Source organism: Ovis aries, chromosome 18 (genome assembly GCF_016772045.2).
Source record: "Ovis aries strain OAR_USU_Benz2616 breed Rambouillet chromosome 18, ARS-UI_Ramb_v3.0, whole genome shotgun sequence".
NCBI lineage: Eukaryota > Metazoa > Chordata > Mammalia > Artiodactyla > Bovidae > Ovis > Ovis aries.
Genome location: NC_056071.1, coordinates 6,305,883 through 6,318,757, shown reverse-complemented (window position 1 = coordinate 6,318,757; position 12,875 = coordinate 6,305,883). Strand labels below are relative to the sequence as shown.

At 37.3% G+C, this 12,875-nt stretch overlaps 1 protein-coding gene across 17 annotated transcripts in view; it reads left to right on the top strand.

Annotated features, from left to right (window-relative positions):
• MEF2A (myocyte enhancer factor 2A) overlaps positions 1-12,875 on the top strand; it is a 186,402-nt gene that overhangs the window by 135,851 nt on the left and 37,676 nt on the right. For all 17 annotated transcript variants that reach the window (XM_042235042.1, XM_012098353.4, XM_012098352.4 and 14 more), the window contains 2 exons: positions 1,762-1,981; positions 2,722-2,781. In XM_042235042.1, the coding sequence (XP_042090976.1) occupies positions 1,762-1,981; positions 2,722-2,781 (280 nt within the window). The remainder of the gene's footprint in view (positions 1-1,761; positions 1,982-2,721; positions 2,782-12,875) is intronic.

Sequence of the window (12,875 nt, the reverse complement as noted above, 5' to 3'; positions counted from 1 at the left end):
AAATTCCCATGATTTTAAATATAAGGATGCATTTGAGACTTCCCTCTCCCTCTCACGACTTTTAAAATACTATATGGACTTTAGATTTTGAGACTATAAAATATAAAATAGCTAGATTTCATTACATAATTTGGTGCTTCAAAATTGTTTTTAATTATTTTATATAATTGCTATAATAGTAGCTTACTTTTTGACTCTTTGTAAGTGTCCTAAAACAACTTGGTGACAGTACCTCCAAATTCCTATTCTTTTCTTGCACTGTCAGTGTTAAGGAAGAGCGCCTTGACTTGATTTTAATTTAAGGAAACAGTGTTCTTAAATTGGTTGCAAAACAAATAGTTATACTTAAAAAATTTTCCATGCTCACACATCTAATGGTAAAACAGTGCTCTTTTGATAGTTCAAAGAGTTCTCACTGAAGTTCCATTGGCAAGAGTTGCTTAAGACAGTTATTCTTGATCTAATTTTTCTAACACTATGTGTATGTGTTGTAGTCTTCCTGAATAAATTGGTGCCACTGCTATTTATTTCACTACCAGAGTTAATTCTCTTAAAACTATGCCCTGAAGTATGTATTATGGATTATTTCTTCAAAATAGTCTGATGCTATAAGAAGAAGCCCATGGACAACAGATTTAAGGAGATATTTTTGTGGTAATATCCTTCTTAGGAAAGATAACAACAGAAAAAATAAAGTAAAATTCCTTTTGACCTCATATGGATGTTGGAGACCTTGCAGATAACGTTAAGCTGCAAAAACTTTATATAAATAAAAGTGCTTTACCTTTAAAAAGTTTTTATCATGTATCTATTGTTTTATATCTTTTAATGAGTTATAATTTTCTCCCTGAAATAAACTATCGAATAAAGTACTTAGTTATTTATACTCTTTCAACTTTGAATTAGTAGTATTACCTTAATTTGGAAATCACTGTTTTAAAATGTAAGGAGAGTAAAGTTTTTTATTTTCTCTCAAATTATAAAGAGGATTGTTATATTTATCATGGTTAACAAGTATAAGTGGCCTATGGAGGAAATGAAAGAGGAAAATTGAAAATACTGTTTTTAAGGGACCGTGGTATATTTTGGAGGAAAGTAACATAACTTTGTAATTTAATCTTTATACATTTAAAGATAACTTGTCAGTAGTTAATTTTGCTTAAGTTTTTTTTTTTTTTGCATTTTTATTACACTTGTGCATTGTGTTATATATATATATATATAAAATTTGGCTTTTTTTTTTTAGTTTTGTCCATGAAGGTTAGTGAATTAAATCAGACCAGGGCAGATTTGATGTATGAAGTTTATAATACGTGTACATCCTTTCTCTCTTTTGTTATATTTGGAATCTCCCAACTGAAGTGTAATGTTACTAAACTGATTTGCATGTATATAAGTGCTAATTTATGCTTTCTTGGTAACAATGATGTATTTATAATGTTTTAAGTTGGACAGCACATCTTTAATATCAGGTTCTGGCCTTTCATGTTCATCTCTATGAATATTTGAAATATATAATGTACATATTATATTAGAATATATGTATTACTGTATAAAAATTGAAGTTGAAAATGTTCATGGTAAAGATTCTCATATAATTGTAAAGAAAGTTAAACCTGCAAATTTATTTTAAGAACTTACCTCCATCCTCTACTTTTAGTAACTAGTGTTACCTTACCAAATTAAAGTGCATAAGTTATTAAATTTAATTAGATGAAAATGAAACTTAACAGTCTTCTCTTCCTTGTTCTTTATTTACAGCCCGGTCTGCCACCTCAGAATTTCTCAATGTCTGTCACAGTCCCTGTGACCAGCCCCAGTGCTTTGTCTTACACTAACCCAGGGAGTTCGCTTGTGTCCCCGTCTTTGGCAGCCAGCTCCGCATTAGCAGATACAAGCATGCTCTCTCCACCCCAAGCCACATTACATAGAAATGTATCCCCTGGAGCTCCTCAGAGACCACCAAGTACTGGCAGTGCAGGTATGTACTGATACTTATTCTTCTGATTCTTTAGCTAAAAGAATGAAAAAACTAATTGCTGATATGAACAGTTTCTTATTCTGCTACTCTTAACGTTCTTGCTTTGATGAGCAAGTCACTACTACATAATTGCCCCCATTGTAAAGTATTTTTTTTTGAAAGTCTGTGGCTCTAGCATTGTACAGGTATTGTGGAACAAATAGAGAACCTGCCTATTTTGGAAAATAAGCTTTCCATATCATGGGGACACTACACCTAGACAGGCAGACAATTTATTTAGGATATCATAAAGATTAAAAATTGATTGTGAGCCAGTTGTGTTAAAAAATAAATGGAGAAGTAGACTCACTTAGAGCATTTTCTGCATCCCCTTCCTCCTGATTTGTTCATTAACTCAGAAATTTGAGGTGCATTTACTGCATCTCTGTGTATAATGCAATTATCTCCTGTCCCATTATTCCTAGGTTTTATAGCACTCATTAGCACTGCCCCTGTTCTTGTCAATATGTACTTACTTGGTATTGAGTCACAAGACGGCAGACATGTCCAGAGCTTGATAAATGAGTGCCTGTATGTTTTGACTACATCATAATGCCTAGTTCAGACTGGGCTAGTTTTTATTTTTGTGTGTTTTAGGAATGAAGTGAGGGTCACCTCTGGGCAGGTCATTCTCATTCAGATAAGGAGAGTCAGTTCGCATTCACTTCTTGCCCTCTCTCCTCTCTCTGTAATGTTGTTAGGTGGGATGTTGAGCACTTCGGACCTCACAGTGCCAAATGGAGCTGGAAGCAGCCCAGTGGGTGAGTGAATTCCTACTGCTTCACTTTGTTGGCATCTGTCTTATCTGGGATATAAGGAATACTGTCCCTCGAACAAGGGTTTCTACCAAGTAAAGAGGAAAATATGGGGATAAATGACTAGAGTAGACCATGCACTTTATGATTTGTTTAGTTATTGCTTTCACTAATACTTAAGAGTTTTTGATACCTCTGTGTTATTCCTCATACCTTGGCCTTACATTCACTTATTCATTCAGTAAGTATTTATTGAATGCCTCCTTCATAGCAGACATTGTTCTTTTCTAAAGACTAAATTGCCTTAATAAAATTTTTACATTAAGACAGTTTCTTAAAGAGAAGCTTTCTGTGTCTGTCCCTACCAAGGTCAGACTGTTAGCAGACTGCTGTATTTTACAATTATGTGAAATGTTTTCAGGGAGATTGCCCTAGGAGGAAATAGTGGGCCTCGTTAAGAAGTCTGTCTCCAGAGGATCAGTTTTGATGGTCGCGTGTGGAGCATTTACGTGTTGTCATGGTTGCTGCCAGGTTGGCTCTTTTGCTTTGGAACCCCTCCCAAGATGACTCACAGTTTAAAAGTGTCGTAAATGTGTCTGCCCAGCCCTGAAATCCTGGTAAAGATACATTATGATCTTAACATTACAGAAACATGGCATATATGCCATAGAGTCACAGGAATAACTACTATTTTAGGTTACCATCAGATTTAGTTGTGTTGGTCTCTTCATGTATGATAATCCCAGTTACCTTCATTTTTATCTGAAAGCAAGGGAAGGAATTCCTTTCTGTTTTTAGATATTGTGTGATCAAAGAGACATCTGAAAACAGATCACTTATAGAAAAATTCCCTATTACATATGTTCAACCCACTTATTCCAAAAATGTAAGAAGCTGCTTCCCTTGTGACTCAGCTGGTAAAGAATCCGCCTGCAATGTGGAAGACCCAGGTTCCATCCCTGGGTCAGAAAGATCCCCTGGAGAACAGAAAGGCTACCCACTTCAGTATTCTGTCCTGGAGAATTCCATGGACTGTATAGTCCATGGGGTCGCAAAGAGTCGGACATGACTGAGAAACTTCTACTTTTCAGCCTTAATAAAATTTTGATGATTGAATAACTTAATTTAAAATGATGAGAAAGAAAGAAACACATTATTTAATGAGAGTTACAAAACATATAATGACCTAAAGTAGGAATAAATGCCTAATTGTTTCTGCCTCTGTATTGATCTGTTTTAATGGACTCAATAGATAGGACCTGTTATATGATCTTTCTAACAGATAATTAAATGTGAAGAAATTCATAAAGGTCTTACCAATTATACATTAGGACTGCTATCCTTGTAACTGTATTTCCTAATATTTATAGTTTATATCTTTTCAAATCTATTTTAGTTGTTTACATGCCCATATACTCTTTTTATTGGAATGGACTCAATAGATAGGACCTGTTATATGACCTTTCTAACAGATAATTAAATGTGAAGAAATTCATAAAGGTCTTACCAATTATACATTAGGACTGCTATCCTTGTAACTGTATTTCCTAATATTTATAGTTTATATCTTTTCAAATCTATTTTAGTTGTTTACATGCCCATATACTCTTTTTATTGGAAAAGGCAATGGCACCCCACTCCAGTACTCTTGCCTGGCAAATCCCATGGACAGAGGAGCCTGGTAGGCTGCGGTCCATGGGGTTGCGAAGAGTAAGACACGACTGAATGACTTCACTTTTACTTTTCACTTTCATGCACTGGGAAAGGAAGTGGCAACCCACTCCAGTGTTCTTGCCTGGAGAGTCCCAGGGGCGGGCGAGCCTGGTGGGCTGATGTCGGTGGGGTCGCACAGAGTTGGACACGACTGAAGCGACTTAGCAGCAGCATACTCTTTTTGTGTTGCATTTTCCTATATGCTTTTATTCTCCCAACACTATGCATCTTGCTCTCCTCTCTACTTTCCAGCCTGCTGAAGGCTAGAATCAATAATTTCTATTTTGTTTAATATTAATTTTGATTAGTTCTTAGTTTCAGTTCCAAAATTATTTTTATTTCATAACTATTTGAAGATTTCTAATGTGTTTTCCCTTTGCCTTTGTTTTTTCTTCTCATCCTTTTGGCTTGATAAACATGATTCTCCTTCCTATCAAACAAGTCTTTTAATTCTCTTCTTGCTTTATTTTTGGTTTTTGTACTGTCCATACTTCCCTAAAGCTTTTTCTCTATTGTTTCTTATCTGCCGTGCAACTATAAATCTCGACTTTGCTGCTGAGTTTTCTGTGTTCCATTTGATGATTTCAGACTCAGATTTTGTCATCGTCTTAATTTGACCTTTTACATATTATCTAATCCTGTTACTTTTATTTCTTTTTTAAATTCATGTTTCTTTTGTAAGCTTCCTCCGCTTGTTTCTAGACCCTCAGGTTTGGAGGGTCACATTAGTCACACTATTGAAATCATGGCACGTCATCTCAGCATCGCTCAGTATGCTATTCACTTACCCTTTACACTTCTTCTCCACTCCTGTCCCCTTTCTCCTCCCCCACCCCCAGTCCCCAGTCATAGGCAACTGTTTTAATATGTTTAGTGCTAATAGTGTTAATTAATCATGTTAATGATCATAATTAGTGAACATGAATTTTTTTTAATTTAAAATTTAAGTATTAAGATATTTTAACTGCTTAGTGAGTTACTTGAAAGTCTATTTGTTACTACACAATAACACAGTATAACCTCAGTCTTACGACACATCAAGATTGAATGTCTTGATTCCTCACTGGTTCATACTCTTAAATGCCTATTTTACCTGTGCTAGGTGTATTTCTACTTTTTCTACTTGTTTGCTTTATATCCTAAATGATGTTTTTGTTGTAACTGCTTTTTAACGTGTACCACCTTAGAATTCAGATTCAACTAAGTAGACACATTGCATCACTTAATTCAGATACCAAATGGAAGTTATTATTTTTGTGTGGTAGTTATAGCATACTTGTTTCTTGCTGTAAATTACCCCCCGCCCCAATAAATGGTCTCTCATAGGTATTGTAGAAGTATTGTTAGTTTTTGTGAAGAAGAGTCAGAAAATGTATTTTAGCCTATAATGATGCCGTTTTGGTTTAGTAGTTTGGAAAAATAGTTTAAACTCAGTTTTATCCCTGAAACCTTTTTTAATGTAAAGATTAAACATTTTAAATTCCCAGAGAAATTAAGAAGAAAATATATTAAAAATTGTGGATATGATTTCTCATCTACATTTTTCAAAGTATGTTTCTTGGAACTACATGAAAAGAATTACTTACCTATATGAGTGGCAAACCTTGTACCAAGTAAAACTAAACAGGTTTCTTTACTGTAGGACATGGCAGAGCCTTTACAATGCTAACCTGTTTAGCATTTTTACTAATGCCTTAAACTGTGGTTATTCAAAGTGATATTACAGTAGAACCCCCCCTTTTTTTTTCCTAATGAAAAATCATCTTGCAGGATTCAGTTCAGTTCAGTCACTCAGTTGTGTCCAACTCTTTGCAGCCTGAGGGACTACAGCATGCCAGGCTTCCCTGTCCATCAGCAACTCCCAGAGCCTACTCAAACTGATATCCATCCAGTTGGTGATGCCATCCAACCGTCTCATCCTGTGTCATCTCCTCCTCCTGCCTTCAGTCTTGCCCAGCATCAGGGTCTTTTCCTATGAGTCACTTCTTCAAATCAGGTGGTCAAAGTATTGGGAGTTTCAGCTTCAGCCTCAGTCCTTCCAATGAATATTCAGGACTGATTTCCTTTAGGATGGACTGGCTGGATCTCCTTGCAGGCCAAGGGACTCTCAAGAGTCTTTTCCAACACCACAGTTCAAAAGCATCAATTCTTCAGCATTCAGCTTTCTTTATAGTCCAACTCTGACAGCTATACATGACTACTGGAAAAACCATAGCTTTGAGACGGACCTTTGTTGGCAAAGTAATGTCTCTGCTTTTTAATATGTTGTCTAGGTTGGTCATAGCTTTTCTTCTAAGGAGCAAGTGTCTTTTAATTTCATGGCCACAGTCACCATCTGCAGTGATTTTGGAGCCCCCCAAAACAAAGTCAGCCACTGTTTCCACGGTTTCCGCATCTGTTTCCTGTGAAGTGATGGGACCAGATGCCATGACCTTAGTTTTCTGAATGTTGAGCATTAAGCCAACTTTTTCACTCTCCTCTTTCACTTTCATCAAGAGGCTCTTTAGTTCTTCACTTTCTGCCATAAGGGTGGTGTCATCTGCATATCTGAGGTTATTGATATTTCTCCCGGGAATCTTGACTCCAACTTGTGCTTCATCCAGCCCACCGTTTCTCATGATGTACTCTGCATATAAGTTAAATAAGCAGGGTGACAATATACAGCCTTGCTGCTGCTGCTGCTGCTAAGTCGCTTTAATCATGTCCAACTCTGTGTGACCCCATAGACTGCAGCCCACCAGGCTCCCCTGTCCCTGGGATGCTCCAGGCAAGAACACTGGAGTGGATTGCCATTTTCTTCTCCAAGGCATGAAAGTGAAAAGTGAAAGTGAAGTCGCTCAGTCATGTCCGACTTGTAGCAACCCCACGGACTGCAGCCTACTAGGCTCCTCCATCCATGGGATTTTCTAGGCAAGCGTACTGGAGTGGCTTGCCATTGTCTTCTCCAATACAACCTTGACATACTTCTTTTCCTATTTGGAACCAATCTGTTGTTCCATGTCCAGTTCTAACTGTTGCTTCTTGACTTGCGTACAGATTCTTCAAGAGGCAGGTCAGGTGGTCTGGTATTCCCATCTCTTCAGAAATATTACTGTTCTCATCCACACAGTCAAAGTCTTTTGTGTAGTCAATGAAGCAGAAGTAGATTTTTTTGTTTGGAGTTTCCTTGCTTTTTCTATGATCCAGAGGATGTTAGCAATTTGATCTCTGATTCCTCTGCCTTTTCTAAACTCAGCTTACACATCTGGAAGTCTCTGTTCAGGTACTGTTGAAGCCTAGCTTGAATTTTGAGCATAATCTCACTGGCAGTTGAAATGAGTGCAATTATACGGTAATTTGAACATTCTTTGGCATTGCCTTTCTTTGGGATTGGAGTGAAAGCTGACATTTTCCAGTCCTGTGGAATTGCTGAGTTTTCCACATTTGCTGGCATACTGAGTGCAGCACTTTAACAGCATCATCTTTTAGGATTTGAAACAGCTCAACTGGAATTCCATCACCTCCACCAGCTTTGTTTGTAGTAATGCTTCCTAAGGCCCACTTGACTTCACACTCCAGGATGTCCTGCTCTAGGTGAGTGATCATGCCATTGTGGTTACCTTAGTCATTAACAGCTTTTCTGTATCATTATTCTGTGTATTTTTGCCACCTCTTGTTAATCCCTTCTGTTAGGTCCTTGCTGTTTTTGTCCTTTATTGTGCCTGTCTTGCATGAAATATTCCTTGGTATCTCCAATTTTCTTAAAAGAGATCTAGTCTTTTCAGTTCTACTGTTTTCCTCTATTTCTTTGCATTGTTCACTTAAGAAGGCTTTCTTATTTCTTCTTGCTCTTTTCTGGAACTCTGCATTCAGCTGGGTATCTTTCCATTTCTCCGTTGTCTTTTGCTGCTCTTCTTTTCTTAGCTCCCAGACAACCACTTTGCCATCTTGTATTTCTTTTTCTTGGGGGTGGTTTTGGTCATGACCTCCTGTACAGTGTTAACAAACCTCTGTCAATAGTTCTTCAGGCACTCTGTGTACCAGATCTAGTCCCTTGAATCTGTTCATCACCTCCACTGTATAACGGATTTGATCTAAGTCATACCTGAGTGGCCTAGTTGTTTTTCCTACTTTCTTCAGCTTGAGCCTGAATTTTCCAATAAGGAGCTGATGATCCTGAGCCAGAGTCAGCTCCAGGTTTTGTTTTTTGCTGACTGTATAGAGCTTCTCCATCTTCTGTAAAGAATATAATCAATCTGATATTTATATTGACCATCTGGTAATGTCCATGTGTAGAGTCATCTCTTGTGTTTTGGAAGAGGGTGTTTGCTATGACCAGTGTGTTCTCTTGGCAAAACTCTATTAGCTTTTGCTCGGCTTCATCTTGTACTCCAAGGTCAAATTTGCCTGTTACTCCAGGTATCAAGGTCCCCTATGATGAAAAGGACATTTTTGTTGTGTTTGTTGTTAATTCTAGGAGGTCTTGTGGGTCTTTATAGAATTGTTCAACTTCATCTTCAACATTAGTGATTGGGGCATAGACTTGGATTACTGTGATATTGAGTGGTTTGCCTTGGAAACGAACTGAAGTCATTATGTCATTTTGGGTACCTGTAGAATAATAATAAAAAGAATAAAACACCCTTCCAGACCTTATTATTTCTGTTTGACATACCAGCAAATTACTAACTAAAAGTGCAATTAGGAGCAATACAAAATAAATGAAAGCCTGCATTAAAAATGGACAATAGAACCAACTTCTTAGAAATTCCAGGGTTTGGGGTTATTGGGCACAGACTTTGACTTTAACATAGCAATGTTTATTATGTCAAGGAAATGAAAAGTAGATTAAGAATTTTGTCCAGAGAACTGGCATCTTTAAAAAGGAACATTTAGAACTAAAAAATGTAATACTGTTTAAAACTTATTAAGTGGGTTTTGTAAGAGATTTAGTCAAAGCAAAAGGGAGAATTGGTGAATTAAAAGATAAGACAGGAACAGTATTCAGAATTTTTGAGATTAAAGAATGGATAATTCAAAAGAAGATTAAGACCTACAAGGTACAGCGAGAAGTTGTAACATAGTTAAAATTGGAATCCCAGTAGGCAAAAAGAGAGAAAATTGGCCAGAAGCAGTATTTGAACAGATAATCACTGAGCGTTTTCTAAACCTGACAAACACATCAAGCCACAGATTCCAGCAACTGAACTGAACAGATTCCAGAAGGCTTATAAAACCCATGTGGGATGTAGGTAAAGTTGTGCTTTAAGAGAAATCTGTCTTTTAAAATGGAAGGCTGGAAAACCCTGAGCTAAATAAGTAAATAATCCTGTATCTCTGTAGGAACAAAAAAGTTAAACAAAATTAGAAGTAAGTTATAAAGATAAGAGCAGAAGTTATTGAAGTGTTATATTTGTATCAATGTTCAATTCAAAATATATTCTAATTTCTATTCTCTAATTTCCATTATAACCTCTCTTTTGATCTATAGTTATTTAGAAGTCAGTTTCCTAATTCCAAATGCATGGCGTTTTGTAGTTATCTTCGGGTATTGTTTTCTAGCTGAACTGTTTTGTTACCAGAGTACTTACCTCCGTATGATTAAATTCTCTGAAATTTGTATACTTGTGTGTGTGGCTCAGCATGTGGTCAGATTTGGTTCTTTGCACACAAAATAAGTTTTTGTTTTTATACAAAAAGAATGTAAACATTGGAAAGAATATTTATTCTATACTGTAAGCAGAGATTGTCCATTCTACTTGTTTTAACCAAATGTTTTATACTTAAAATATGTGATAACTTATTGTATTCGTCCACATTTAGAGACTTATGATAGACCAGTTCCAGGTAGTTTCACTTTATCTTTAAACTGCCATCAGTTTTATTGATCCTGTCATTTTCAAATGCATAATACATTTATAGGTGAATCCCCCATTTGCCTTAATCTTATTTTAACTTTTTTGGAGTCTTCTGTCTGTTTCTAAAAGCTGGAAGGCTTCAGGCCCATGTCCTATTGAAAGCAGAAGCATCCTTGAACTTTTTAAGTGTTGAATAAACTCTGAATATTCATTGAAAGGACTGATGCTGAAGCTCCAATACTTTGGCCACCTGATGGCGAAGAGCCAATTCATTGAAAAAGACCCTGATGCTGGAAAAGATTGAGGGCAAGAGGAGAAGCAGGTGACAGAGGAATGAGATGGTTGGATGGCATCACCAACTCAATAGACATGAGTTTGAGCAAACTCCAGGAGATAGTGAAGGACAGGAAAGCCTGGCGTGCTGCAGTCCATGGAGTCACTAAGAGTGGGATATCACTTAGCGACTGAACAACAACAAAACTCAGGATAAAAAGAGACTTACCAGAGAAAGCCTAACCGTAAAGGAAAGATTGATCAGCTTGCCTGTGTTAAAATTTGGAACCTTTGTTCATCAAGATACCATAAAGAGAATGAAAAGGCAGCATAGAGTCAGAGAATATATGTGGCGTACATATAAAACAGGTCTTTTTATGAAGAACACATACAAATTATAAAGAAAAGGAAAATTTAGTTTTTAAAAATGTGCATGAAAACAGACATTTCAAAAAAAAAACTATCCAAGTGTCTAATAAACATGTGAAAAGAAGCTTGTGATTCACTAATCAAGGAAACGCAAAATTGAAACCACAGGATAGCATTGGGTACCTACCAAAGCAGCTAAAGCAAACTAGATAATACCAAGTGTTAACAAGAGTATGGAAAAGTCCAAACTCTTATATACTGACGATGGTAGTGCAAATTGGTGTGATCATTTTGACATTATCTACTCAGTTGCAAATATGTGTATTCCATGACCCAGCATTTTCACTCATCTTTACATACTAGAGAAGTGCATATTTGCATCATGAGCACCAAGAGATATATAAAAGAATGTGCATGTCATTATTACAGCCAGCATCTAGAAAGAATCCAGATTTCTGTCCACAATAGAGTAGATGAGTATATGATAGTATCTTTACACGAAGTAACGCTATACTTCAATGAATATGAAGGAACTGTCAGTTCAGTTCAGTCGCTCAGTCATGTCTGACTCTTTGTGACCCCATGAATTGCAGCATGCCAGGCCTCCCTGTCCATCACCAGCTCCCAGATTTCACTCAGATTCATGTCCATCGAGTCAGTGATGCCATCCAGCCATCTCATCCTCGGTCGTCCCCTTCTCCTCCTGTCCCCAATCCCTCCCAGCATCAGGGTCTTTTCCAATGAGTCAACTCTTCGCATGAGGTGGCCAAAGTACTGGAGTTTCAGCTTTAGCATCATTCCTTCCAAAGAAATCCCAGGGTTGATCTCCTTCAGAATGGACTGGTTGGATCTCCTTGCAGTCCAAGGGACTCTCAAGAGTCTTCTCCAACACCACAGTTCAAAAGCATCAATTCTTCGGCGCTCAGCCTTCTTCACAGTCCAACTCTCACATCCATACATGACTGACTACTGGAAAAAGCATAGCCTTGACTAGATGGACCTTAGTCAGCAAAGTAATGTCTCTGCTTTTGAATATGCTATCTAGGTTGGTCATAACTTTTCTTCCAAGGAGTAAGCGTCTTTTAATTTCATGGCTGCAGTCACCATCTGCAGTGATTTTGGAGCCCAGAGAAATAATGTCTGACACTGTTTCTACTGTTTCCCCATCTATTTGCCATGAAGTGATGGGACCGGATGCCATGATCTTTGTTTTCTGAATATTGAGATTTAAGCCAACTTTTTCACTCTCCTCTTTCTCTTTCATCATGAGGCTTTTTAGCTCCTCTTCACTTTCTGCCATAAGGGTGGTCTCATCTGCATATCTGAGGTTATTGATATTTCTCCCAACAATCTTGATTCCAGCTTGTGCTTCTTCCAGCCCAGCATTTCTCATGATGTACTCTGCATATAAGTTAAATAAGCAGGGTGACAATATACAGCCTTGACGTACTCCTTTTCTTGTTTGGAACCAGTCTGTTGTTCCATGTCCAGTTCTAACTGTTGCTTCCTGACCTGCATACAGATTTCTCAAGAGGCAGGTCAGGTGGTCTGGTATTCCCATCTCTCTCAGAATTGTCCACAGTTTATTGTGATCCACACAGTCAAAGGCTTTAGCATAGTCAATGAAGCAAAAATAAATGTTTTTCTGGAACTCTCTTGCTTTTCCATGATCCAGTGGATGTTGGCAATTTGATCTCTGGTTCCTCTGCCTTTTCTAAAACCAGCTTGAACATCACAGTTCAAGTATTGCTGAAGCCTGGCTTGGAGAATTTTGAGCATTATTTTACGAGCGTGTAAGATGAGTGCAATTGTGCGGTAGTTTGAGCATTCTTTGGCATTGCCTTTCTTTGAGATTGGAATGAAAACTGACCTTTTCCAGGCCTGTGGCCATTGCTGAGTTTTCCAAAT